Below are 26,192 nucleotides of genomic sequence, written 5' to 3'. Positions count from 1 at the left end.
TTTTGGTTTGGGAGGTTTATCTTCTCCATGTGGTTGATGCCCATGAATATCAAAGTTAATAATCAATCTTCACCTAGTGCCAACCACCATGTTATAATTCTGTTATCTCTTAAACAGGGCAGAGACGTTATTAGGGCAGTTAATCCAGTCCAAAGTCTTTCTGTATAAGTCAACAGTAGATTTAAATAGTTCCGACGGGACGTTCCCCAAAAAAACCGACCTGGAAAGGTACTGACTATTTACTACGAAAGCTACGGACAGGGTGGTAAATCGAAGTTGTCATAAGCAAAATTCCTATGCCAACACGGTAAACAAGTTGAAGCTACCCCTTTGGAAATCGGAACAAAAGATATTAAAGGTGTTATCCTGTACACAGGAGGCAAGGTTCGGCGTTCAGAACAACATGATTCGAATACATGCCATCCCATAGAATCAGTGGGAGGTTGGTGTGCATTACCTCTGGCAAGGATATGCCGACTATTGCAACTTCTTTTCCACATTGTGAAGCACTTTTTGAAAATACTCCCAGTTTATACTAATGTAAGAGACCCTCTGTTGGAAAAGACGCGCAACGGGAAAAAAATCTAAGGTCTTGTGCCAATTCAACGGTATACATGAAAAACCAAAACTGCGTAACCCGCTTTAAGTTTTGATATTTGGAGCTTCATCACTATAATGAGCGCCGTATCAGTACCGGACCTGCACGAGTGGCTTACGTCCGTGACGCGGACCGACAGTTATCGGATTCCACGGCGACTCACGAGGGTCGCGACCTTTGGAGCATATTAATTTCATGTGCAATTCAATTCAAGCTACCTGTTGAAAGCTTGTCACTCGCTTTGCAGTCTCAGCCGTACAACAATGACTCATACCATCATCCATGCTCATAAACCAACAAAAATAAGAACAAACATTCGCACAGTTCAGAAATGAGGGATCGGGACAAAACTAGTCTTTAAATACTAACACATCGTGCTTTTCGTCAGACAAGTTGACCGTCCAAACATGGGCCCTTATCGTGAACATTTTGGCGACGACGACAATAAAGATGTTGTCGATCCACCGACCGACTGCGCACGCATAAACGGTACGGACATCGTGATCATTGTCCTCACAGTCTTCGGTTCTGTCTTCTTGTTGGCCGTCATCACCTGTATTCTGAGGTGCATATGCAGAAAGTGGTTCGGGAGGAGCTGCAGGATTGTCTGGGAGACAGACAACCTGCCTAGCAGTTACAGGGTGGACAATGACTTTGAAGATGTTGTGATATGTGATTCCCAGCCGCGCGGAAGGGAAATGTTCGGCTTCAACAGGGGGTTCACACAGGCAACAGACAACCCCATCTATACTATTCCACGGCCAAAAATATCTGGAGACCAAGGTGTGTTTCTTGAGAACTGGGAATTTGGAAAAAGGCTACAGTCCAGGATAGAAGATACATGCTCGGGTCAGTACAGGTACACCTATGATGGACAACTTAGATCACCTCCAGTTGCAAACTCATCGTCCGTGACGCTCAGGACGAGCGAAGGTGAAGCATCATTCCTGAAGGACCACCAGCTTCAGGAGTTACAGAGAGCCGGGATGACGAGGAGTGAGACCATCATGGTCGGCAGCAAACTGGTGGTCTTCATCTCTCGTGAAGTGAGTCACCTCGGGGATACCCTGGTTCTGACAGACATGGGCATCTCTCTGACAGTCCCACCCTATGCCATTGAGGCCGGGCGCACCGAGCTCATTTCCCTCATCCTTGACTGGGATCTAGGAGATTTTCCTGAGATGACGGACGAGGAGACAATCATCAGCCCTGTTGTGCACTGCGGCCCCCACGGACTGAAACTGAACAAACCCGCTGTTCTGAGTTACAAGCATTGCGCTTACGATCGCGGAGACGTGTCCTTGGTGGCTAGCCAGACACACCTGATGCAGAGCAAGGACTGGTATCAGGTGTGTGAGAGAGATGACTACAACAAACCGTACACCCTGTTAACAAATGAGGTTCAAATCCAAATTTCTCACTTTACACTGTACACCTGCTTGGCCGATGGAAAAACAGCTACCAAGAAGTGGATGCAACTAGCAGTGTTTGGGGGTAAAATGCGGCCCAAGCGTCATTACGAGATCCGCATCTACTTTTTGAATAACACACCGTGTGCCCTTCAGTTTGCCATCCAGAACGAAGCCAAAAATCACTTCAGGCTGCTGTGTCCTCGTAAGGAGTTCCTGTTTCACGGTGACGGGAAGGATACCGTAGCCACTGTTGAACACATCAGCGAGGGATGGTCCCATCGACTGGACGACCGACGAGAACTAGTGCCGTTCTTGAGCCTGTGGCACGGAAAATGTCCTAGTGTCTCGTTCATCTTCAAGCATGAGAACGAACACGTGCGAGATATCGACATCAGACTTTCAGTCTGTCAGCGAGACAGGGAAGATAAAGAATCAGAGAAGACAAACTTAAAAGTTCTCGCTTCCATGAGGTCGCCACCCTCGAAACACGACTCTGACAGGAGCATTGGAAAAACTGGCACGGTTATCAAAGTGTTCCCGCCAAGCAGACGTAGCAAAAGAAGACGGTTCGATAGTGAGAGCGGTAGGAGCCATTCAGACAGCTTCCGTTCAGCGTCAACCGAGGCTACGTCGTCCTCTGAATCCTCCTGCACGTCCTCGTGCTCAACGCTTCCCACTTCTGACACCAGTTCGAACATAGATTCAAAATCTGAATCCGAGGACCAGGTCACAGGGTCGCAGAACTGTGTCCAGAATATGCAAATACATATTCACCAATCACCCGACAACCTTCCCCGTGTTACCACCCAGCGGACTATTCCACACGAACTGTGCATGGAGTTGGTCGTGCTTCTAGACCCCCTTGCCCCCTTGGGCAACGACTGGAGGGTGCTTGCGTCCGCACTGGAAATGGACTGTCTCATCCCTCTCCTCAAGAGTACACCGTCGTATAACCCCACCGAAACCCTTCTTGAAGAGGTTGAGCGCCAGACTAAAGGCCTTGAGTGGATGGCCTCCGTTATGATGAAGGCGAAGAGGCTTGATGCAGCAAACGTCATCATGAAGTATGCAGATACTCCGGGCAATTCTTGCGCTCGAAACGAATCCTAAAGGGTTGTTTTAAATCAAGGTAATTCATTCACACCCCATGTTTGCACTGGTAAATGTTGAGGACTGAGGGCACTGAATTTAATACATATAGTATAGAACGAAATATGTCTTCAAATCTCGGTACACTGGACTGCAGATGATTCATACATCCAGATTCGCGAGTTGCTCGTCAAATGGTGCGACCGAAGTTTAAAACCCACACACGTTGTTTTTCCTGTTGGAGGAATATGTATGTAAAGATTCAGCATTTTCAGCTGACAATGCATATGGCATGCTATGTACAATACTGATTCAAACTAAATCAGGATTTTTACCTCGACTTAGGAAGTGAATAAATTTGTTGTTGTTAAGATTTACCCAGAATTACTTTCACTTGGGCAGTTCAATTTCGGAAATAAGTTCTTTTAAGTGTGTGTAAAGACTAGTTTCATTTCAGTTACTTAATTGGTTGTGTTGTATAGGGGGAATGTAAGAATCACATACATTCAGAGCGAGTTGTTTAAATAATATTGTGAAATGTTCAACTTCTTCTTGTAACATTTAGAATATGTCAGGTAGTGGCTTCACTTGGGTATATTTCGCAGGCCACTTTTAGGGCCCTAATTTTCAGTAAGGGGCACTCAATCGGTTCCGTCACAGTAAAAAAAAAATGGCCAAGAGAAGATCGACAACCACCAGATTAATTTTCTTCTCTAATTTCTGAGCGGAGGCAAACACGGGGGGGGGGCTTGAGCCTCCCCCGTTATGCCACTGTGTATTTCACATATTCATTCGGGAAGGGATTGTTGCAAAAGTAATTGTACGCAGAGAATGTTGTTAATTTCTGATTGCAATAATGGCATCACCAGAATACGGTACATCGTTGCAACCTTGTTCCAGGAAATATCCTCAAGCGAAGACACTGATGTGTTTTTTATATTGTAGCGTGGCTATCTTTCACTAAATTATTTGAAGTTATATATTTTCCCATTTGCATAGGTCAGACTTCCTAATAATGCTTGTCTACATTAGGGGTGCTAATAAACAACTCGTGAGAAGAGTTATGAACGAAACGAATTATCGTTTTGACCTTAGTGTTATAAAGCGTGTTGTTTAAACAGAAGTAGAAGTGTACGCATGCTTTAGACAAGGCTTGTCAACCAGGCTGCATTTATATCCAAATATATACGTAATAATAATGAAAAATACACAAATAAAAGTGTGATGAGTGCATTACTGGTTTTGTGCTGAATGTCTTTGTTTAAAGTTTGAAACTTTTAAGTCGATGCATGTTTCACAATTGTTTAATTGAAATTGTAATGCTTCAGCCCCAAGTATCAAATTCTTGAAAAGGTACCATAGGAGCAAGCACGTTTCCAGGGTCTTGTTTATCTGTTGATTACCATTCTTGTTATGTTCATCTGAAAAGGGGGCTATAATAGCCAGTAAAAGACACAAGCTTAGCGATTTAGGCTAAATTCTGTTGGGGGTCCCTCATTACTTCAATTTAACTGGCATATCAAAAATATAACTGTCAGGTGTCTAAGAACACTGAAAATGGTGAGACATGCAGTTGTGAATACGACCAAGAGTTTTGATTAGGACGGCGACAGGCATGTGATACATTTTCAGCAATATGTCTAATTTAGTCATACGAACTGAATTTATACTACCTCGATGGGTTACAGTGCTTTGAAGAGCATAGGCCTACCACTGAGTCGTAACACTCTTAAGTGTTTTGTACTTGTACACTTCTCGTTTTTCGTGTCACGGAAATTGGGCACAAAGAAAAAGGAAACTGTTATTTAGAGTTCCCAAAGAGATGAGAGAAATTCAAATGGGTGTTTCACTGACTAGAACTCTCCAAAAGTTCCTGTTCAGGGTGTATCATCAACTTCAAAATATTGTATCAAATTTTAAAATACCCATTGTGGATTTAAATCGTCGCACTGTCGCTGTTCGAATAAGAAGAAAAAAATACATTTTTTGAGGCCGGCATGGCAGGAGAGTAATGCTTTCAAACGTCCATCCAGTTCATCAACTGCGAAGCAAGACACTGACGTGTGGGCTGCCTATAATCTGCTTTTGGTTGCGGTTTTGATGGACCACTTCAGTGGGCCTCGGAAGAGTCAAAATGGAGTACACAAGATCATCAACCTAATGTACCAAAGCGGTAAAGATCAAAGGGCAACTATGACGCATGCCTGGAAGATGATATCAGAAATGATAGCTCAGAGAGAATAATAAATATACATGTAAAGTGTATAAAATATTGACCGCTTCGAGTGGTATTGTAAAACTAGCCTCCCACGGTGACCCATGAAGCATTCTATGCTATATATAGCAGAGTGACATCTCTTAAACTGTATGAAATCAATTCGAACACAGCACAATAGATGAGATCTCAGAGCCAATAGTTTAGTAAATGTGTTACCTCCTAGTCAAGATCCCTAGAGGATGTTTCAGGAGGAAACTAACCAAGTGCCAAGTACCATCTGTTTTCACCGGCCATATCTTGCTCTCAGTAACACTAACAGCCACGACCGCCAGTGCCGAGGATTAAGTGGTCGTTATAAACAGGTGGTCGTTGTACCGTCCCGTATACAGGGGGTTGCTAAGGGGCCGTCCATAATTCTCATCATTTTCGTCAGTGTACAAGAAGTAGACTCTTCACTACCTCCCCCCTTCCAAAGTGTTCACCAGCGGGCAAAAAATGATTATGGATGGAGGGCTGACGGATCCGTTGACGGATCATCATTATTTTTTCGTATTCAGAAAAAGCGTACACGTGTTCTTTAACCACCTCTCCCAGTAAGATTTGTACGCTCGTCACGATGAAAATTATGGACAGCCCCAATAGGCAGGTCTGCATCCTGTTTTTCCGTTGCTGTAAATGTACGTTGCCACAGTCTTCCCCGGCTTCGCCACTCAGTATGACGTTAAAATTACCACCATGGGCATCAGACCCCAGGGATGTGGCTGTAATTCCACAACATTAATAAGTGGTGATTCTCACACCGTGACGATTCTCAGTGGTGCACCCAAGGATTTGTCGGAGGGCTTGGGCCGAAACTAACTTATGATGCTCAAGCCTGACTTTAAAATGTATGTGTATACCTTATTTTCGTTTATCAGAGAGTAATAGAAAATAAAAATTGGAAACCTCTGGGATGTCTCAAGCCCCTCCTTTGTGCGTGCGCGCGCCACTGGAAATTCAAGATTATGACAGTAAGGACAAGCAATATTAATCATTCGTCAGAGTTAGCCAGACCGTTACGTCTTCTTCTCTCTTTCTTTGTTTATAAATCCTCCTATTACTATACCTAGGCCTCTCTGGGGCTACCCGAGTGTATCCACGTCTTTTAATTTCGCCGATACGCGATAACCCATCGGGGTCATTTTATGTGCGAAAGAAATATCCCTTGATCCCTGGACTAAATTACTTTTGGTCCCGAACAATACACCTTTTATTGCAGAATAACCGTGGGACTAGTATGATTTTGGACAGACATCAGCGCTGGAACCATGCGGGAACGAGGTATATGTAGGGCCTGTTATGGCGTCTATGGTAGATTCGTACGCGTTACCCACTGGCAAGTTCCTAGAAGTCGGACTGAGCATACGTTACACAAGAAGAAAACGCCGTCGTTTATGCCTCATACAATCCCAAGCGGCACCATATAGCGCCTCCTGATGACGCTTAGACTTTAGATACCAATGCAAGTTTCAATTAATTTTTTTTAAAATCATCTTGCCTTTCCAATTCTCCGGCTCCACAGGTAATTTGAAATAGCGCCCTCAAACAAGATCTTAGGTTTACGTACGTTAGTTCACTTTACTTTGCCCTAGGTAGCCCTGTTCAGCTTCAATATCGGTACTTTTCGGTAAGTATTGCAGGTAGGAGCTTCCGTCCTCCTGCCTTTTTAACTATCCAGTCTTAGGCCCTTAAAATGTTGTAAAACCTAATACTTGAGGAATGTCACGCAGATCGTGATTTATGCTATGCAGCTAGCTGTAGGCGATTTAGTAGAGGCCTAATGACATGACATGAATGAATACTGGCCTTGAACTTGTGAAAACGTCACGCGACTGTACTTGGCCTACTGAGCATGCAATGTGCACGCCAGCCAGCAGTGATGGTGTCGCGCTTTGTTTACATAGGCCTAATTATGTAACTTTTCATGGAATCGATGACGATGGGGCCATGGGGGCCCAAGGTAGATACAGTCAGTAGAGCCAAACTATTGAGGTAGGAAAAGATATATTTTGGTCAACAAATGCATGTATTGTATGTACATTTACATGTCATGTAATATTTTTTGTCAAGGCAATTTCCTCCATGCTCAAGGCTGTGCACTGAACTGTGCAGTGCCAGATGAAGTGCATGTCAATCACACCCTAATTAAATGCGGAATTTTATGGTAAATCTTGCCAAATATAGTTTGCTTTCTGAGTCTACCTCCATGGTCACAGTAAGTTTCAGGCTGTCCTCACTCATGTCGCTGTATTTTTGGTGTTTCTTCAGATGAATAATAATTAGGATGGGACCTGTAAATGCCAAATCCCAGTGAAGATGGAAAAACATCAAGCATTCCAAGAGCAAGAGTGCCCGCGAATACTGCGGCTCATCACCTACCTGGCTCCTAGCATCCCGCTGGAATACTTTGAGGTCCTGAAGGAGTATTTAGAGGAGAAATTGGATTGCTACGTTTATCTTTTGTGCGAGAGCCGATGGTCTGGTCCTCCAGATGACCGTGTCGACCCATTCACAACGGGGGATGCGGACATAGGTAAGATTCAGTCTTCAGGAATGCAAGTCTTGAAAAAACTCTGAAAACAAAACCCTAGGTCGATGGCATTCACTGGCATGACTAAAGGAGTGCAGAGGAAAATATGCCCCCGGAATGTCCCCTCTCCTTCCATTTGAAATTTTGAAATGTACATGTTAAGTTACTGTCAGTGCACCCTTGGAAAAAAAAAATTTTTTTCGCCTCCCTCAGAAAGTTCACCCTAATTACACCATTGACATAAATTGTCCAAAATTCAGATCCCGCATCAAATGTCAGATCCTGACTTTCCGTCAGCTGTGCCTCAATTCAATTTGTTAGCAGAGTTCATTTAACCTTTTCACATCAAGATGACACTGCAATTGACTTAAAATTGATCAATACACATGTACAAGTTTGGTTCAATATACAAGTTATTTGTAAAAAGATTGACCATTAAATAGCATGGTACATGTAGATTGGTAGATATTAGCGGATTGTAGATAGAATGATTGGAAAAGAGGTTTGACATGAGACTCTTTTAGGGGACTGGTCGTTTCATCCAGCTGTTTATTTGTTGTATTTCTGTTTTCACTGCTTTTGGGAGGAGACAAATTCATGTTTGAGAGAAAAAAATTTATTTAGACCAGGATTGGTTCTCTTCTGCAGTCATCCTAGATTTGAGCAATCGGTATTTCTATGAAGAGTGGCTGAGATTTTCTGGGACTATGTACATTTACCGTGTATTTGCTAATCTGTGTAGGATTTGTGTGTGCTCCAACATTCCAACGCATGCACTCAAAGTCCAGCAGTAAGGCTGCTCTGCTGGGCGTGGCCCCTGCTCACATCACCCCACACGGCAGCGACCTCCCAGTGTATTACACTGAAGTTGTCGTCCACAAGGACAACTGGTAAATATGCCAACAAATGTTTTACCCACATTTATGGCAGCCATACATCTGCCCCTCTTCTCACAATTTTGAAAGGGGGGAGGGGCTTGGTAAGTGAAGGGGCTGATCAACTGGCCAGTATGTATTAATTTCACAGTTAACTTTGTGGTGCTAATGTGCATTTTACGTTCATACTAATTTACTGTTGGGCACCCCTCCATCCTAGACTGAAACCTTTTTGGTACAAATCTTGTTATCTGTTCCTTGTTAGTGATAGATTTAAACGATTTGAAGACCTGAGGGGATCTGTTTGGGCCTACAACGATGCACACTCATTGAGCGGTTATTGGATAACTCGGCTTGAGCTCGAAAAGATGGCTGAGAGTACAACTACTTTCTTCAACAAAACCCTCCAGTCAGGTAAGAGGATGGAGCATTGGAAATGCTTAAGTTTCTACGTGGAAGCCTATTTCACAAGAGGTTGTGTGTTTTGTTGTGGTTACAAACAAAAACCTGTCAAGAAGAGCAAATTCAGTGTCACAACTCACCTGAACCCTTTATAGCAAGATGCTACTTTACAAGGTAATATGGCTAGTTATATCAACATCGTCTCTCTCCATTGCAGGTGTAACACAATCAACATTGTTATAGAGTTGACTGTATATATTTACTTCATGTTGTGGTTCTTTAAAGTACAGGATCTGGCCCCCCTTTCCAATTCTAATGATATGTTATGTCCAAGTTACAAAGAAATACATGTCTGTGTTAAGATTCTGCTCCTGATTTTATATCTGGCCATTCAGATCTTCTTTTTTTTTTCTTCCATCTCATTCAGGTTCGCATCTCAAGTCTATTGAGATGATCCTTGACAAGACAATTGATGGTACAGGAATTGACTCCAATGTCCTAGCCTTTCAAATGAAAGCCCATCCCAAGCTGAAGGACAAGCTACATGTTGTCACCTCATGGGGACCACTGCCAGTTTATCCTGGGGTCGTCAACTCGGAGTTACCTGGTCAGTGCAGTTGGCCTGTTTGGGGGTTCCAGTTAGACATGCACTTATCAAGATTTGTGAGTTTGAACCTAGGACATGTACACAAACCTTTGCAACTATGGAAAGGGAGGAATAATGCAAAATAAAACACTTGGTAAGTCAAAGTTTTATCCTGAGGTATCCCACAGAACCCTGTCAAACCTTGGAAACCTTGAGGTAAACGGAACACCTTGAGGTAAACACTTAACCTTGAGCTAACGTGCATTCTTCACTAATCACATTCGTCAACTATGATTTTTGTACATGGGTAGTTTCCCTGATGTTGGAGTATAAAAATACTGCACAACCTGGTGCATTGCACCATTTCTAAAAGTCTGTATGTAATGTAAACTGTCAACATTCCTTACCTCAATGGTAGCATGCATGATGCTGCTCATGGTTTGGTTGAAATCGTCCAGTCTTGTGGTGTGTATGGCAGTTGAAATATTGACATGGCATATAGAGGCTTTGAACGATTATGCAGGGCAGTTCTTTTGTTCCACAGGGAATCTTTTTAGTGCATACTCTGTGGAACAAAAACACTGGCCTGCAAGATGGCAGCCTTGCAAACCCTCTATTGGCTTGGAACGGGATGATGTCATGGGTTTCCTTGCATTGCGTTGGCGGACAGAGGTGGGGGACTGTAATGTGCCTCTGTCATCATGTCACATACATTCACATCATTTTCCAGTCAGCATGCCATGCATTCATTACATGCCTAGGTGACTCTTTTATGTAGAGTTTGGGGTTAGATTGCTGAGGTTTGCAAAAGTAGGAAGCATAAGTGCGAACACTGCAGTGGTCAACTTAATTTTGAATTTCTCATTTTTCACTTTTTTTATGTCATTTCTTCTCAGAGGATCTCAAGAAATCCATAACTGGACACCTTCTCAACATGCACCAGGAACCAAAGTGGCAGGCTAAACTCAACGACTACATGGTGTCGAAATTTGTGCCAGTTACCTTGAACCAGTATCAACTAGAAATTCAATGATCAGACTAGTGTTACACGAAGCACTGAAATTCATTCACAAAGTCGGCACATATGTGTGTACCTATGCAACTGATAACACATCCTTCTTAGTTTGGTATGATTGTGTGCCTTTCAAGTCTTTGCGCCACATCTTTGTATTGAATCCTGTGTGCTGAAATCCACTTGAAATCTGAATTTTCTGTATTTATAACAAACAGAAAAACAAAACTGAAATAATTGAGCCATTCAAATTTCTTTTATAAATGTTGATGGGGAGGTATTTTTGTAAATTTTGGAACGTATGACATTGCATTATTTCATCTTGCAATTTGATATAGTTGTTGAATTTCAAATCAAGATTTAACTGAAATGTCATTCAGGTAGATTTTTATGACAGCACTCGACAAATTTTATTAAATAATTGTCTCACAAATCTGGTGTCTTTTGTGCCATATTTAAGTGGATAATCTGCCGTCGGTCTTGTCACTCAAACGATGACTTAATTTGGAGGTTGAATGATATTGCTGGGAATAAAGTTTGTGCAATCAGTAATTTAGGTTCAATTTTAGGCCGAACTGGCTGATTCAAGCCTCTATTTAAATCTTCAGAAACCTGCAAAGAACAAGGCTCTTCACATGCATACAATAAATCAGTCTCATTGGACTTTCATTTGTCTTACACACATTTATGTTTATCAATCATTTATTCATCCTTCCAATTGAGCAGAATCTCATACACAAACGTTTTCCTGTAAAAGTCAGTCAAAATTCCTTCCACTTGATTTACCTAGGTGCACAGACACTTGGGGGTCATTTGATTTTGACTAATATGATAACTTGGTTGCATCCTTGCACGGAGGGGTAAAAGAAGAACTCTTCAACAGCACAACACTGAAAGATTTTTGCCAAAGCTACCAAGAAGTTCTGGAAAAACAATGCTGATATACATGAATGCTGTGAAATAAAAAAAGTGAAAAAGACTCCCTGGTAACAACTCGGGTGATAATTCTACATCTTCCTATGATTCTGGTCATTGGGTCAACTGGCTTTGAGGGCACTGGTCATCTGTCGCTTTAACGGAGGTCCCTCATTAGAAATGTCATCTTCAAATGTCCTCTTATCAAAGCTGTCTGCACAGAATATTTTTGGCGAACCTTCTGACAGCATAAGTTTCAGACTTTTGTCCTTGGGGAAGTGGGGCTGTGTTATGCCACAGCCCCCACGGTGAGGGGAATGGGCGACATCTGACTGGTATAAATGTCCTGATTCAGAGGTACTGCTCTTTGGTGACAGCCCCTTGCCCGTCAGTTGGTATGGAATGTCATTTGGTGACATTTGGACATCCTTGTCAAATGACAAGGTGTCGGGCTCCACAGAATTCTCTTGACTGCCCACGACACTTGTAAGTGCTTCAGAGTTCTCCTCGGCCGTTATCGTCATGACAACCGTCTGCTCCATTGTTCCCAAGGCATCCTCAGAGGATGGCATTATTGTCATCTGCGAGATGTTTTGCGACTGGTCCGCCAGGCCTGACACCAGGACCGAGTCTGGCTTGGATGCGGACGGCTCCTCCCGGCCCACTTTGGACAGGTTGCAGGCTTCGGCAAAGAGCCGCAGCTGTGCCAGGTGGTGATGTAGCAGCTGGTTGTGTTCCTCTGACATGTGCTGCACCAACTCCTCCAAGATGGACTGGTGGTCATCATTGTGGGTCAGTCGCTTCAGACTGGACGTGTGCATCATCGACAGCTGCTGTTTGAGCGAGGTGTTTGTGTTGGACAAGTACTCAACCTAAAGCTCAAAGAAGAGAGATAGAAGACTCAATTACAGTTGGAGTCACAGAGATACAGAATCAGTCAACCCCCTCCCCCCAAACCATCTAGCCATTAAACAGGATCTAACACTTTAGAGAAGTGGAAATGTGTCAAGCAACGAAGAACTGTAGTTTAGTCATTGGAAAATTCATTACAAGGTAAGTCTCGATTCTCGTCAGAAACATGGTGTGATGAAGGAATGTCTGCCTCACAGCTCATTTGAAAAGGAACTCACAAACGGATGACTTGTGATTGACTTGTGACCGACATGACTATAAGATACTGTCAACAATTAAATGGAAAACAAAATTATGTGCAAATAAGGAAAGTAGGTGAGTGCGAGTGCCACAATGCCGGTATCTGCTCACCTTTGCGCGAAGTCTGTCAATGGTGCCTTTCATCCGGTGCTCCTTCTCGGCCCACTTAGCCCTCTCTTCCTGGAGAGTCTTCTCAAGTCGCTCCTTCTCCTGTAGCAGCAGAGACAAGTCGTGCTCCGTGCAGCAAGGCTCTGCCTCCAGGTCCCCTTTGTTACCATCTGCTGGTATCTCGATGAGCACAACTGTTGGCAGAGAACAAAACGGGTTCAGGAAAGGGTCCAGGGCTCTACTTAACGTCCAGAATACCGTTAGCACAGCATCGCCACTACCATTAGCATACTTCCCAGGTTGGCAAGGACACTTTAGTTGCAAAGTTTCACAGCCTGACCCTGTTTGGTCCATCTTACCTTCGCGATCAGTGGTGCTTTGGTCACTGTCATCGACACAAGTGTATTGGTACTGAACCTGTTGCCCGTCGGTCTGCTCAGGGTCAGCGGACGTGTCCGCCTCAACTGCTTGGTTTGACTGGGGCACTATGAGGTGCGTCACAAGACTAGTACTGGTGGGCTCTGTGTTTGAATAGGTAGTGAAGATCTGGTTGACATCCTGGGGAAAAAATTGGTAGGATAGTGTTGGTGACAAAAAAAGACTAAAACTTGAACTCACATGGATGCTATTGCACAATAGATCATGTATACACATAATACAAAAACAAAATGAAATCATACAAAATTCAAAAGAATAGGTACATATCCCAATTAGCATAGGATTAAGTTCATTCAATAAATTTCGGCAACTCACTTTGATTTTTGGTCAATGCAATTTACATGTATGATCCTAAATGTCTTCAATGTATAAATCTTTTTTTCCTTTGATTTACCTCCATGCAATTTCTTTTTGAATATTCATTGTCACTCCTGACAAACCTTTGAGGATGCTGACTTTTTAAAACCAACAACAGAATCTTAAAACAGACTTCTGGGCAACACTACGTGACAAGATACATCATTTCTGACAGGGCTACCTGACTTAAGACAAGTTGGGGATTAGGTCAGGGGGCCAGACTCACGGTACCCGAGTAATGACTATCTGTATTGTGGTCTCTGGGTGGCGGAAGTGCTGCTGGTAGTGTTTGGTGGCCTCGTCCCTCCTGCTGAACCCGTTTCGGCAGTGATAACAGTGCCAGTGGGCACCCTTAAAACACTTCTGCTCATGGATGATGCCATGGACAATGCAGGGACGACAGCAACGTAGAATTTTGAGACCTGGGAGAGAGACAGTAAAGAATGGAATTAAAAGGAAAAAAAAAGTTACATCGAGAACTCTTACATTCTATGATCTAAAGAGTTTTAACAGAGCAGGCATTACCACATAGAAGAAATACAATAGTGGCAAAATTAAAGAACCTTCATTAAATGTAACTATGTTAACCATATGTTTCATATTTTGGACAGATTTGCTAATAACTCACTAGTGGATAAGTAAAGACTGGGTATTTTCTCTTCATTTCTGCAGGACTGAATTGCTTCTGAAGGGCAGTTCATTATTAATTGTAATTCACACACAAAAAGATGTCTTATTTAAGGCCTGTTTAAGATATTGAGGTCAGCAGTAACATGACCAAATGTCACTGTCCACTTTCCCATGGAAATGCCCTCTGCCACATTCATGCCCCCGTATTATTTACATTGAACATTTCACAGTTTTGGAGACTCTGAATAAACAGCTAATTTTCCAGCCTAAACTTGTCACACAAGGTGAACTAAGAAGTGTGGAGTAATCTGTTCTTATGCTGCAAATGGTAACAATTAATGATAAATTTGTCTTGCCTTCCAAACTCACCCCCAAAATCTATTCCTTTATCCACATGCTTGACCCTGTAGTGAGCTTTGAGAAGGACCTGATCGGTGAAGAGACTCTCCTGGGGGCAGAATGGACAATGCAAGTGTGGACCTCTGGTGGATTGGGTACACTCAGAGTCTGTGCACTGGACAGGAGCCCAGTCTGCCTCAGAGCCTTTCATTCTTACTGATGGGTGTGCCTGTAATTTAAACAAAAACACACTCGGCCAAACCACATTCTATATAAATTAACTTCTCTTACCATGAATGAACAAAGGATTCTCTAAAATAATAGCTAATGTTGAATATCATCTGCACAGGGACCTGGTATGATTTCTGTAGGTAACATTGTAAACATTACAGAGTGAGCTACATGTACAGTCAAAGTAAATCCAGAATTATCTTGAGTGGGGGGAGACAAGGTGAAGTTTACACCCAGAACTGTGGGGTTTGTCGTCCGCCGCCGTCCCACGAGAGTGAGGGATGAAGAACCCCACATTTGTGGGGTATATGTAGGTGGCGTAACAGCTTCCCTAACCTCCCGTAAAACCTTTAAAGGACTTGGAGGAAACATGGGCAGTGCATATATTCTGTTGGTCTGTCGGTCAGTGAGGAAAAGGCAGGTAAAATATTACAAGCATGTCTCCAAAAATTCTCAAGATTTTTTTCATGTTGTTTTCTTGGTAGGAAACACCTAGTACGAGTAACTTGGACTCTACCAATCACCTTTCTTAACATCGGACATGAATATGTACTTTGTGTCTGGGACATGTTAATTTCAATAACAGAATTTGCCCTTACAGGAGTAAACTTGGGAATTTTTGTGTAAGCTCTCACCACTCAGATAAGCACCCAATATAGACCCCCTGCGTATGACGTCACGTTAGAGGGCATATCTTTCTTCCTCTAGGATAGGCTCGAGTAAACTTTTTGTGCATTCATTGTAGCAAAGATTAATGTATTAATGACTATATGTTGATGTAAGGGCAAAACCTGTTATTAAAATCCTTTGGACATGGTCGGGTGATGATAGAGTCCTAGAACCTTCCATCTCATTAATTCATTTCACTCAAAATAACTCGTTCCCAGAGTCAAAATCCTCAGAATGCATCCTCTGAACAGTCCTGAAATTACCTATTGTGCCCGACCATGTCCAAATGTTCAAAAACAAGATTAATAGAGTTCAAGTTACTCGGACTAGGAAATACCATACCTACAGCTTACAGCCTGGTTGGTGGCAGAATGAAACTGTTTGAAAGGTGTATTGGGAAAGAGTCCATTTACGCACCCATTCCCTAAAGTGACCCGTACAGTGACCTTGCCGGAATCAGCCATCAGAAAAAAAAAACATGTTCAGAAAAGTTCAATTTAGGAGGGAAAATACCAACTCATTTCCTTAGAAAACACAATTTTTCTGACCAGTCTCAGCAGGGTTTTGAGCAGGGTTTCAATTCAAGTGCCATATCTGCACACAAAACATGTTCCGTGTATTTTTTTCCCAAGTAGGAGCTAAAATAAAGGTTGTTCAGAAAATGAGAACCATAGAATTAACTACGGATGCCTTTAACTTACCAACCTTCAATGTATCTTATGCACGTAGACCCCATTCACTAATGGCAATGCCATGGCATAAGGTGCCATGCTGGCCGTTCAAAGTTTTCAACATTTTCACGGTCATACAAAGCATAGGGGGAGGGGATCGCAGGCCAAGTACAACATTTCAGGTCCTGTCAAATGTTGATTTTTAGTAAGGGGCCTAATATTCTCATTTTCATACATGTACGTGTAGCTAGTTTAATTAGCCTAGTATGCCTAGGCCTATATGTGAAATGTGATTTGTCGATATTTCAGGATATTGATAGAAAAAAGTTGATACATGTAAGTACTAATTTGGGGGTGGGGGCCTTCAAAATAGTACTCTGTGTACTACTGTGAAAATGTTGAAAATTTAGGACGACCCTAATGTTGAAATGCTGCAGTGACTTATGTAACATGAAGTGTCCGGAAACTGGACACGTTAGTATTTTTGCAGTTTACCAAACTCTTTTCATCGAGATCTCCAAGTTCCAACTAGAAAAAAATCACTGAGTTATCTTTGGTTTTCATACCATATGGAAAGACATGTTCGTCAAATCCTTGGTCTTGAGAGACGTAAGATAATCACTAAATTCTGAAAAAACAGAGGAAAACTGTCAAATTCGACTCATGCGGTTGTGTATACGTCATCGATTCTTCTCTACCAATATGAATGACGTCTCGTTGTCCTAGTCTTTTTCATCAGGCATTATTACTATTGACGCTAGCTAGTGGTGCGTAAACGACATACCATGCAGCGGTGAAGGCCCGTAGGAAGACTAGTACAGAATGTCAACAGGGTCAAAGGTCACGAATTGCTAAAGACATGCATGCCGGAAGAGCAACATGCACACGTGGGCCTACGGGAGAGAAAAGAAAGCCAACTGGTATGGGAGTTGCTTTGTAATAGTAATATGCAAAACTCTAAAAAAAAAAAAACAAGTTGTAGTCTGATAGTGATACATATAGTTGGGAAAGACAAAATGACTTTGCAGTTTGCCCGCAAGCCGTAATTAATAGGGGATGAATGAACAGATATCTACTAGTCGTAAAGCATGAAACCATGTAGGCCTTACACATTTAGGCCTACACATGGCAATTATGACCCTTGGATTTCTTTGTACATGTCACATTGTGGTCAGATGAAAGGCAGCTGATAGTAACTATATCATCAACAAGAAGAGGGGCCTTGCCAATGCCACTGTGTTTGTTTCAAATGTCGAGTATTTTGGACTTGGAAGTACATGTATTATCACAAATACACTGTAGGTCATTTGGGAGACACTTTGTGGTAATTTTTCAACCTGGTCGTGCTCCAACTACTAGGAGGAGGCCGAATTTTACTGTCCAAATTTTGAGAGATGATAGATTAGGGTCTAAAATGAGCATGCACAGTTTGGTTAAGATCGGATTAGGGAATATTGAATTATGGGACAGTACAGTTGGAAAAATTTTGTGCACGTTCTTATGGGAATGTCTCCCTAATGACCCATTGCGGTTATCAAATATTTTTATTATTATGAATATTCTGGTGTATTATTAAAATAATGTGAACATGTTGAAATTTAGGTGATCTTTCAAAGATGAAGGGATTCAAAGACATTATTACATCTAAGTTCAATTTAGTATTTTTTTAAATACATAACAAGGACATGAAAAGACAAAACTAAATGACTAAAAATGATATGCGTTTGCATTTAAAACACATACAGTAGAACACATCTTTACCTAGTACCTGGTTACAATCTGTTGTCCAATATTATTTATTAATGAAGAGCCTGATTTCAAATAAAATTTGTATTGAAGTGCCTTCCTTTCCTAATATGATCAGTCCACAGATTACATGAATATCAATGATTATAAAATTTAATGTTCAACCCATGCTGTATTACTTGCTCTTGGTGTAAGTTGAAGTGAGCTCAGATAGTCAGCCAGATATACACCAAAACCATAGAGGCTATGAAGGATGCCATACCAATTCAATGAAGACCCCAAACACAATGAATTGGAGGGTGCCACCTGCATTAGCTTGGCATTTCTTGGAGTGTGCTGACCTCCACTGTAGCCGTGTTTCTGCAGCAAGGCATGGGCCAGTCCATGGTCATGCTGACATTATGTCAGTGAATTATTTAATCATGTCAGTGAATTGACAAAGGATACAACAAATATCTACATATAACAGCCACAGTTCAAATCAAGTCTTTCAATTTTATCATTCCTAGTATACAAGAGCATGATATTAAGATCTGGTACATCTTATTGCCCATTTTATAACACTTTATATTTATTTCTTTCTTGTTTTTCTGAAGGATATATCAGTGTCATGCAGTTGGAAATTGGGAAGTGGATGCATTTAAGCCAACGTTTTGAAAATGCTGATTTGTGGATGTTGACAGTTTAATATCCAATAAATCAAAATGAGAGGACAGCGGTTGAAAGTGAGACTCTTCTCATCAGTGGCACTTCCTTCCTCATCTCATCGTCTTCAGCATCCCGTCAAAATCATCGCAAGGCATGTCATTTACAGATACGCAAGTCAGTCAGCGTCATCTGTAAGTGGGGTTTCGGAAAGACAGAAGCTAGTGATTTTAGGGACCGGTTGGAGCAGCTACAGTGTCCTGAAGAACATCAACAAGACGCTGTACGATGTCATCGTGGTCAGTCCACGCAACCATTTCTTGTTCACCCCTCTGCTGGCGAGCACAACTGTCGGAACTCTTGAATTCAGGTTAGTGCTGGTTGGGGCTGTGTTGTATTTTGATAGCACACTTAGTGAAAAGTACCCCGGGGTGCAACTTTTTGTTCAAAATCTTCTTGCTGGTTCATTCAAAATGTGAACAAATGAGATCAAAGAGTTTCGTGGAAAATGCATTGATTTTGGTGCAAGCTGTCTGCTACGCAGTTGTGTGAAGAACACGTATGTTAAATTACTTGTGATATCTTCAGGCTGAAAATCCGTTTGTATCCCAGCTATGTACATGTAGATAATGTGTCCATTTGATCATTGTTAAATTGGTAGGAGTATCATTGAGCCAGTAAGGAACACAGGCTTCAGGAAAACTGATCATTTTCATTTGAGTGAAGCTGTTGGTCTTGATGTGGACAAAAAGGTAAGCAATTTACTAACTAATGAGATCTTTGCAAAGCCACTGTGCACTTCCTGTGTTATGATGCGGAGGACATTTAAACAGGTTCTGGTGAATTCTGTGATCAGTACTGGGTGATTTCTGTACTCTGCCCCACTCTTGAACAATTCCCATTGAGTTTGTACATACACAGGACACAAGCTTTAACTAGTCAGTGAAAATTTTGTGTGTGTGGAGCCCACAAGTGGTCATAGGCCACTGACAGACATTGTTGCAAATATTGCTCAAATAGATTGTCTCAGAGATTAAAATGCAGTGCATTGAGAAATGTTTCATAAATCTTTAACAGTTGACCACCAAAGGTCAGCAGTTGTGAAGTCCAACTTTCAAAGGACTATGGTTATATGTTACCATTTTAAAAGGTCAGCATATGCTGGCCAAAAATAACACCTTGCTGGGGACAAGATCATAGTGGAAGTTCATCGTGGCAAGTGGTTAACTGTTCAAACATCAAAAGAAAAAATGCCATCTGGTTCGTTTTTCTAGATGTTTTATATTTCACCTTGGTTCAGGAACAAGCCAGAATCCCAACAGTTGGACTGATCCCATGCTGCTTACATAAAAACTAGTGTCAAATGACCAAGCATTATATGAACATACCAGAGACATTTCCCAACACTTTCTTCTATCTGGTCATTGCAGGAGCTTTATTGTCAGAGTGTTATCAAACCAGACATGACCTATCCCCTCAGCTATGACAAGCTAGTTATCGGGGTGGGTGCTGTCAGTAACACTTTTGGTATCCCTGGGGTGATGGAACATGCATTCTTCCTCAAGGTAAGGTTGCTGTTATTGTCAGAAACGTCTAACAGTGTGGCAGTCAGAGCAGGTACCATAGACTGCTGTGATTAATCTCTTTAGCCCTCAAAGAGCTAGGGGAGGAAGCAGAATTCCTTCTGTACATTTGCTTGGATGTTGTCAAAGTGGGTTTGTTTTTTTTCCTTTTTTTATACTGAGGCTTTGGGTGTTTTGATTGATATCTTGTGGTTATTTGACACAAATTTTATGAGTCAGACATACTGTTTTCTTAAATGCCAAAGTTCTCCAAGACATGTCAGCCAAAATTTGTCAATGTTACCAGTGACAAGCTTAAAGCATAGCTGACATGCATGACCATATGAGCTATGAGGGTAACCACAGAAACCAATCAGATTGAAGTGAAGCGTAACTTTACAGATGTACTCATAATGGATGTCGTTACATGCATGCCTATCTTATTTTTTTATATCTGTTCACCCAACAGTGTATTTAGCACCAATTACAGGATGATAATGAGTAAGAAGACAATGAAGACATGTTGGGTTCTAGAGTTGGGAGGAAAAGCCCAGATAAATGTTTGGGGGAAAACCCACAGACTCAGTTAGGGACTGAAAACACAATCCACATGTGGACTGAGCCGGATTCAAACCCAGGCCCCCAGAGGTGGAAGGCGAGGAAAGAAACACTACACCAACCTGACCCCCCACACTATGTTAACCTTACTCTCTAATGTAAAGAGGATGGTCATGAGACAGCTGAGTTTGAAGGGGGAAGTTTCTCTGTCCATTCCCCACATTCCAGAAGGTTCCCAAAACACCTTTTTTGGGGTAAACCCAGTTGCAAAATTAACAGACTCTTTCTGACTGGTCGAAGTTGGTTTCAAAGAGTTGTGTGCTGTTTAATCCTGCAGGAAGTGAGCGATGCCCGAGCCATCAGAAATCGCATCCTGAACAACTTTGAATGTGCTCTACATCCCAGCATCTCACAAGCAGAGAGGGAAAAACTACTCCATATTGTCATCGTAGGCGGGGGACCGACAGGGGTGGAGTTTGGGGCAGAGCTGTATGACTTTGTTAGGGAGGTATGTTGGAGTTTGATGAACACTGTTGGAAATTTCATCTAAGATTTTACAGTTTGTTAACACTGTGAATCTTTCATCTTTTCGGTGTAACATCCTGCCAGGATGTGTCTCGTCTTTACAAGGAGGAGCAAGGCCTCATCCGTGTCTCCCTCATTGAGGGGCGCCAGATCCTGTCTTCCTTCACCCCCAAGCAGCAGGAGTATGCCGAGATCAAGATTCGCAACCGCCAGCAGATGGAGCTGATCACGGCCAACGTGACAGAGGTCAGGGCAGATGGAGTGACCCTTAGTAATGGCCGCAACCTGTCCAGCGAGTTGGTGGTGTGGTCAACTGGACTTTCACCAAGGTTTGTCAACTCTATATTGACTTTCATGTCGATTACGGAGAACTCTGGTAATTTGACATATTAACCTTGATATCTTTTGTGTCTAGAAAATTCTGTAGCCATAACTCGTGAATTAAAAATTAATGATCTTAAAATATTACAAAGATCTAATTTTCAAGTAAATCTCATATAATGGTTTGATTCATCAAAGTGTGACTAATGATTTTCACTAAAAACTAAACACTTAGAGGGAACATGGTTTGGTACGTGCTTGAACAGTTTCAAGAATTCTGTTTCTGCAGACAAGTTAGTCTTGTTTGTTTTTAAAACCCTCAGACCGTTTGTAAAGGAGCTTCCATTTGCAAAGAATAATCATGGTCAGATACTCACCAATGAGTTCCTGAGAATCTTGGATGATGACAGCGGCAGCGTCTATGCCATCGGTGATTGCGCCGAAATACAGGACTTCAGCCTGCCCTGCACAGCACAGGTTAGGGCAACATTGCACCTCATGTCAGACATTTCTCAGGATGTGTGATGATGTACCAGTTTGACTGATGCAGGCAAAATTAGACACTTTATGGAATATATTGTGTCGATGTGATTAAAATCTGTAAGAGTGACCACGAATTGCAGTCGGAATTGCTCATACCTTGCCATGATTTTGGAACTACTATTCATCTAAAATGACTTTTCAAAACTACTTCAAAGAAACTGATCCACGAGGCCAATTTTAGCCTTCTAGCCTGCCATAGCACAATAGAATATGATAACAAGTGGTAGGTTTTGCTGGAAAGTGTCCCATGTATTACAGTGAAGCCAAACTCAGGTTAGCCCCACACCTAACTGTTCAAGGTACAGTATAACTGGCACTTGCATGCCAAGCCAAGTCATTTTTAAAAGAAGCATGCTAAATTTTTCTTGAGTTAAGCCCAGAGTAAAGTATTTGATGATTTGTTTTTATTTGTTATTGTGTGCTTTGGGCATCAATTTTTTGTTTCAAAGGCTTCAGTAATGTGCATGCAGATGGAGAAATCGATTGTAGGTCAACTCTCACCCGGCCGACTCGCCCCTTACTAACTCGCCCCCTGACCGACTCGCCCCCTTGCCGACGCACCCCTTGCCAACTCGCCCCCTAGCCAACTCGCCCCCTGACCCACTTGCCCCCTGACTGACTCGCCCCTTGGCCAACTCACCCCCCTAAGTTTCCCAAGCACGTATGGCCGTCCCATTCACCAATTAATAAAAAAATCACAATCAGTCGGAGATGGACGGTAATTGCTGCCCGTAAAAATAGGTTCTGGGGTTTGTAGCAGGCACTCAAAGTTGAGAATTGTGAAAGTTAAACTGTTTAAAGCTTGCTGGATGTTTACTTTCTGTGGAATTTGGGGTAAAAATATTTTTTTTAGATATTGGTAAAATTAATACATTATTATCGTGTGCATGGGCCATCTGCCCAGCTGTGGCCCTTCTGCGGACCTCAGTCACATACCCAAATATTAATGGGACGGAGGTTTCGAAGTTGTTGAACCTGAGGTTATGTTTGATGTACAGATAACCTAATCAGACAGTGGACGTGGGAAGGGCTAAGACGTTTGAATAAATAAGTGATTAGTGGTGATGTCCAAATATCCATCACCGTCTGTGAGTCGTTCTTGTTGCGTCGTTGGTTAGAACTATTCCTTTTTCTTTTTAACACATTGGGCCTGCCATACTTGCTTGACGTTCCTAGGGGGCGAGTCGGTCAGGGGGCGAGTCGGTCAGGGGGCGAGTCGGCCAGGGGGCGAGTTGGTAAGGGGTGAGTCAGTTGGGGGGGCGAGTTTACAAGGGGGCAAGTTGGAAAGGGGCGAGTTGGTAAGGGGCGAGTCTGTCAGGGGGCGAGTTGACCTGACACCGAGAAATCATAGGCCCTCTTGTCATCAACATTTTGTTTTCCCACAAAGAATCAGATTTCAAATTCAAGACTGGATGACTTTGAATGGAAGAGTTCCCATGAAAACCAGTTGGTGATAAAAATCAAAATACGGTCTATGCAGAATTGAGGCACCACCAGTTTCAACTTGGAGCTGAAAAAGTTTTTTTTTTGTGGCCGGTTCCGCAGGTTGCAGAAAGGCAAGGAAGGTACTTGGCCCAAACCCTGAACAAGAACTCTGGGAAGGACGGCCCATCCTTCCAGTACCAGAGTATGGGCATGTTGGCCTATGTGGGGGACTACAGGGGTTTGGCCAACACACCAGTCATCAAAGGTCAAGGTGAGATCTGTGAAACCTCAGTTCCCCCATAATTTTGGAATGGAAAATTGTACCATTTCAGTTCCACATGTGATTTTCTGTTGTATAGAACTGTCAACCACTTGCTGCCAGGGGACCCGTTTTTGAGCACATAGGCTTTATACACAAAGCTGGGGAGCCCGAAACCGGGACATAAGAGCTGGGTCTTGAAACAAAAGACTGAGCTGCTGGGCATTTCTGACATTTTTTCACTCTCAATGGATGTGGTGTGTTCCAGGTTCGTGAACAAAAGAAAGTTACATAACATCGCGCACAATCTGGGCTCTTTTTACTAGGCTGTTGGCCTGACTGAAATACTCTGGCGTCAATAGATTTTGTCTGTCAGGCTAAAGTGGCCACCAGACAATAATTCATGTGGGTGTAAAGGTCCATTAATTGAAATGATAAATTTTTGAAGATTTTTGAAAATTGAAAATTGTGAAATTCACCCGTATGTGTGCACTGCATTTTTCAAACCACCCGGCAGCATGTGGTTAAGAGAGTTTGTGATGTACATGCAGAATGCAGCTGAACAGTGAACAGAATTGGGTCTGAATCAGAGATGAGTTGAAAAAAAGTGTTGCCCTTTCTATTACATAGCACAATTTGTTGAAATTCGGTTTCATTGTGCAGCCAAGTGTTAACTGCTTGAAAAATTACAACTGAAAAGGGTTGGGCAAATGAACAATTTGAAGAACAAAGCGCTAGGAGGTACTTGTTACGTGGACATATATGTTCGTTGAATCTTTTGCACCACATCCAAACTAAAGAAGACACCTTTTGTCTTATAAATTTATTTCCAATTTCTTATTTTTCTTTAACCCCCACCAAGAATGTAAGGGTCACGCCTTAACCACTCCCTTCCGAGTGACCCATTTTCGAGTACATAGGCTTTATATGCAGAGCCCGGGAGCCCACAACTGGGACAAAAGACTGTGCATTACTGACTTTTTTTGCTCTCAATAGTGGAGATAATCCAGCCTTGTTTTGAAACAGTATACCACAGTTGGAGGCATTTAGAGCGAGCGGATTACCACCGGGACAAAAGCTCTCCACTACCGAAACGATGAGCCACACAGCACCGCTGCATGCTTATCTGGCCCCTATTGAAAAGAGGTCAGCAGTGCACTGTGCCGGTTTCGAGAACAAAAGAATCTTACATAACACCACACAATCTGGGATCTCTTTCCAAGGCTGCAGGCCTGGCTGAAATATTCAAAAGTCAATGGTTGTTAACTGTCAGCTTTAGAGTAGTGCCCAAAGAGTCCTTCATATTGGTATAAACGGCCATTAAATGAAATGGATTTTTGAAGAATTTTGAAAACGGAAAATCTTGAAAAGGACCCAGCATCTTGTCTTGCTCAAGAAAAATCGACCAAGCAGCAAGTAGGTAAACAAGAAGTGTAATTATTATTTTGTTGGCCTCAAACTCTCTCATGATAATTTGGTGCAGGATTCTACTCCTGGTTGCTATGGCGGTCTGCCTACCTCACACGGCTGGGCAGCTGGAGGTTAAGGATGCAGGTGCCCATTGACTGGACCAAGACACTGCTCTTTGGTAGAGATACATCCAGATTCTAAGATGCATTAGGGTCATAAAAGATAGGATTTAATTACATAACCTTGTGGTGTCCAAATTCAAGAGGCATTTGGGCATAAATTGCAACCTTAACATAAAGTCTTCGTGTTGTTTGGCCTGTTATACCTCAAAACATTTTTATCAGAACTCTATGACTTGTATTTATATTATAGTGATTAAATTGTTAAAAATTATGACTACTTTAGTTTACTTTCATATAAATGGATTGAAATACTGAGATTATTTCAGGTCAAATGATTGTATATTATATGTAGTGTTTATGAGTCTGGTGCTAGAGTAAGTGTAGTCTATCAGTGCTGTAACTTTCTCTTGAGTATTGGGTCAAAATAGTTACTTCATAGACTATGATTCAGGTTGGATGTCCCAAGGCAACTAATGCCAAAATTGACCGGTTCAACATGTGATAATGTTCAGGGTGAAAATGTGCATTAATAATTTGCCAAATTTGTGAAAGTGGTGTGTGACTCAATGTCCAGACATATGTGTAAAATGTCTAAAATGTGTAGAAATATATTCTGAATGAGAAATGTACGTGTGCAATGCAATTTCTTTTAGGGGGGAGGGTCTTCTTTATGGTGTAGTTGCACTGGGCATTTCTTTTTTTTTTAGCATTGTCATTTTGAAGTAATCTGTGTGAATCAGTGATCTGAAAAACAGTCAATAAAATCATCAATTTTGTATTTTCACAAAAACTGCGGTAGCTACCA

General features: G+C 42.1%; 4 protein-coding genes across 7 annotated transcripts; 3 read left to right on the top strand and 1 right to left on the bottom strand.

The window, feature by feature from the left end:
• The first annotated feature begins 776 nt into the window (after positions 1-776).
• Positions 777-4,176, top strand: LOC110986350 (netrin receptor UNC5B-a-like). Its single transcript, XM_022248152.2, has one exon. It carries the CDS (start codon positions 1,006-1,008, stop codon positions 3,118-3,120), a length of 2,115 nt encoding a protein of 704 aa, XP_022103844.2. The 5' UTR covers positions 777-1,005; the 3' UTR covers positions 3,121-4,176.
• A 2,730-nt stretch (positions 4,177-6,906) lies between these two features.
• LOC110986379 (uncharacterized) lies at positions 6,907-11,441 on the top strand. Of its 2 annotated transcripts, none has more exons than XM_022248204.2 (6): positions 6,907-6,983; positions 7,625-7,889; positions 8,629-8,776; positions 9,027-9,175; positions 9,591-9,770; positions 10,646-11,441. In XM_022248204.2, the coding sequence occupies exons 2-6, from the start codon at positions 7,673-7,675 to the stop codon at positions 10,780-10,782; spliced, it is 831 nt and encodes a 276-aa protein (XP_022103896.1). In that variant the 5' UTR covers positions 6,907-6,983; positions 7,625-7,672; the 3' UTR covers positions 10,783-11,441. The 2 variants fall into 2 exon arrangements, with proteins under 2 accessions (XP_022103896.1, XP_022103895.1); XM_022248203.2 differs by lacking the exon at positions 6,907-6,983 and adding an exon at positions 7,127-7,348.
• LOC110986377 (uncharacterized) lies at positions 11,426-16,983 on the bottom strand. Its single transcript, XM_022248200.2, has 6 exons — positions 16,838-16,983; positions 14,731-14,929; positions 13,963-14,153; positions 13,296-13,494; positions 12,940-13,130; positions 11,426-12,548 (listed from the first exon to the last, which is right to left on the bottom strand). Exons 1-6 carry the CDS (start codon positions 16,850-16,852, stop codon positions 11,799-11,801), a joined length of 1,545 nt encoding a protein of 514 aa, XP_022103892.2. The 5' UTR covers positions 16,853-16,983; the 3' UTR covers positions 11,426-11,798.
• Positions 16,984-17,054: 71 nt separating this feature from the next.
• Positions 17,055-26,185, top strand: LOC147798171 (putative NADH dehydrogenase). Of its 3 annotated transcripts, none has more exons than XM_087140938.1 (9): positions 17,055-17,191; positions 18,614-19,032; positions 19,324-19,414; positions 20,093-20,227; positions 21,120-21,290; positions 21,392-21,636; positions 21,952-22,105; positions 23,717-23,867; positions 25,339-26,185. In XM_087140938.1, the coding sequence occupies exons 2-9, from the start codon at positions 18,722-18,724 to the stop codon at positions 25,464-25,466; spliced, it is 1,386 nt and encodes a 461-aa protein (XP_086997064.1). In that variant the 5' UTR covers positions 17,055-17,191; positions 18,614-18,721; the 3' UTR covers positions 25,467-26,185. The 3 variants fall into 3 exon arrangements, with proteins under 3 accessions (XP_086997064.1, XP_086997065.1, XP_022103894.2); XM_087140939.1 differs by lacking the exon at positions 25,339-26,185 and adding an exon at positions 24,882-25,332; XM_022248202.2 differs by having other exon boundaries at positions 17,117-17,191; positions 18,701-19,032.
• Positions 26,186-26,192: the final 7 nt, after the last annotated feature.

This window comes from Acanthaster planci, linkage group LG09, assembly GCF_054643075.1.
Source record: "Acanthaster planci isolate LZ-2023a linkage group LG09, COTS_SCS, whole genome shotgun sequence".
NCBI classification, from domain to species: Eukaryota; Metazoa; Echinodermata; class Asteroidea; order Valvatida; family Acanthasteridae; genus Acanthaster; species Acanthaster planci.
The sequence above is the reverse complement of the archived record's forward strand: the minus strand, read 5'-3'. Positions and strand labels throughout refer to the sequence as shown.

What these genes read in the sequence shown, in the direction of transcription:
- LOC147798171 (XM_087140938.1), top strand. Translation starts at nt 18,722, where the DNA reads ATGAGAGGACAGCGGTTGAAAGTGAGACTCTTCTCATCAGTGGCACTT. An exon ending in GTCTTGATGTGGACAAAAAG is followed by an intron (nt 19,415 to 20,092) that starts GTAAGCAATTTA and finishes TGGTCATTGCAG; the next exon opens with GAGCTTTATTGTCAGAGTGT. An exon ending in GCCTGCCCTGCACAGCACAG is followed by an intron (nt 22,106 to 23,716) that starts GTTAGGGCAACA and finishes CCGGTTCCGCAG; the next exon opens with GTTGCAGAAAGGCAAGGAAG.
- LOC110986350 (XM_022248152.2), top strand. Translation starts at nt 1,006, where the DNA reads ATGGGCCCTTATCGTGAACATTTTGGCGACGACGACAATAAAGATGTT.
- LOC110986377 (XM_022248200.2), bottom strand. An exon ending in AAGCACCACTGATCGCGAAG is followed by an intron (nt 13,131 to 13,295) that starts GTAAGATGGACC and finishes CTCTGCCAACAG; the next exon opens with TTGTGCTCATCGAGATACCA. An exon ending in TTGACAGACTTCGCGCAAAG is followed by an intron (nt 12,549 to 12,939) that starts GTGAGCAGATAC and finishes TTTGAGCTTTAG; the next exon opens with GTTGAGTACTTGTCCAACAC.
- LOC110986379 (XM_022248204.2), top strand. Translation starts at nt 7,673, where the DNA reads ATGGAAAAACATCAAGCATTCCAAGAGCAAGAGTGCCCGCGAATACTG. An exon ending in AACGGGGGATGCGGACATAG is followed by an intron (nt 7,890 to 8,628) that starts GTAAGATTCAGT and finishes TAATCTGTGTAG; the next exon opens with GATTTGTGTGTGCTCCAACA. An exon ending in GTCGTCCACAAGGACAACTG is followed by an intron (nt 8,777 to 9,026) that starts GTAAATATGCCA and finishes GTTCCTTGTTAG; the next exon opens with TGATAGATTTAAACGATTTG.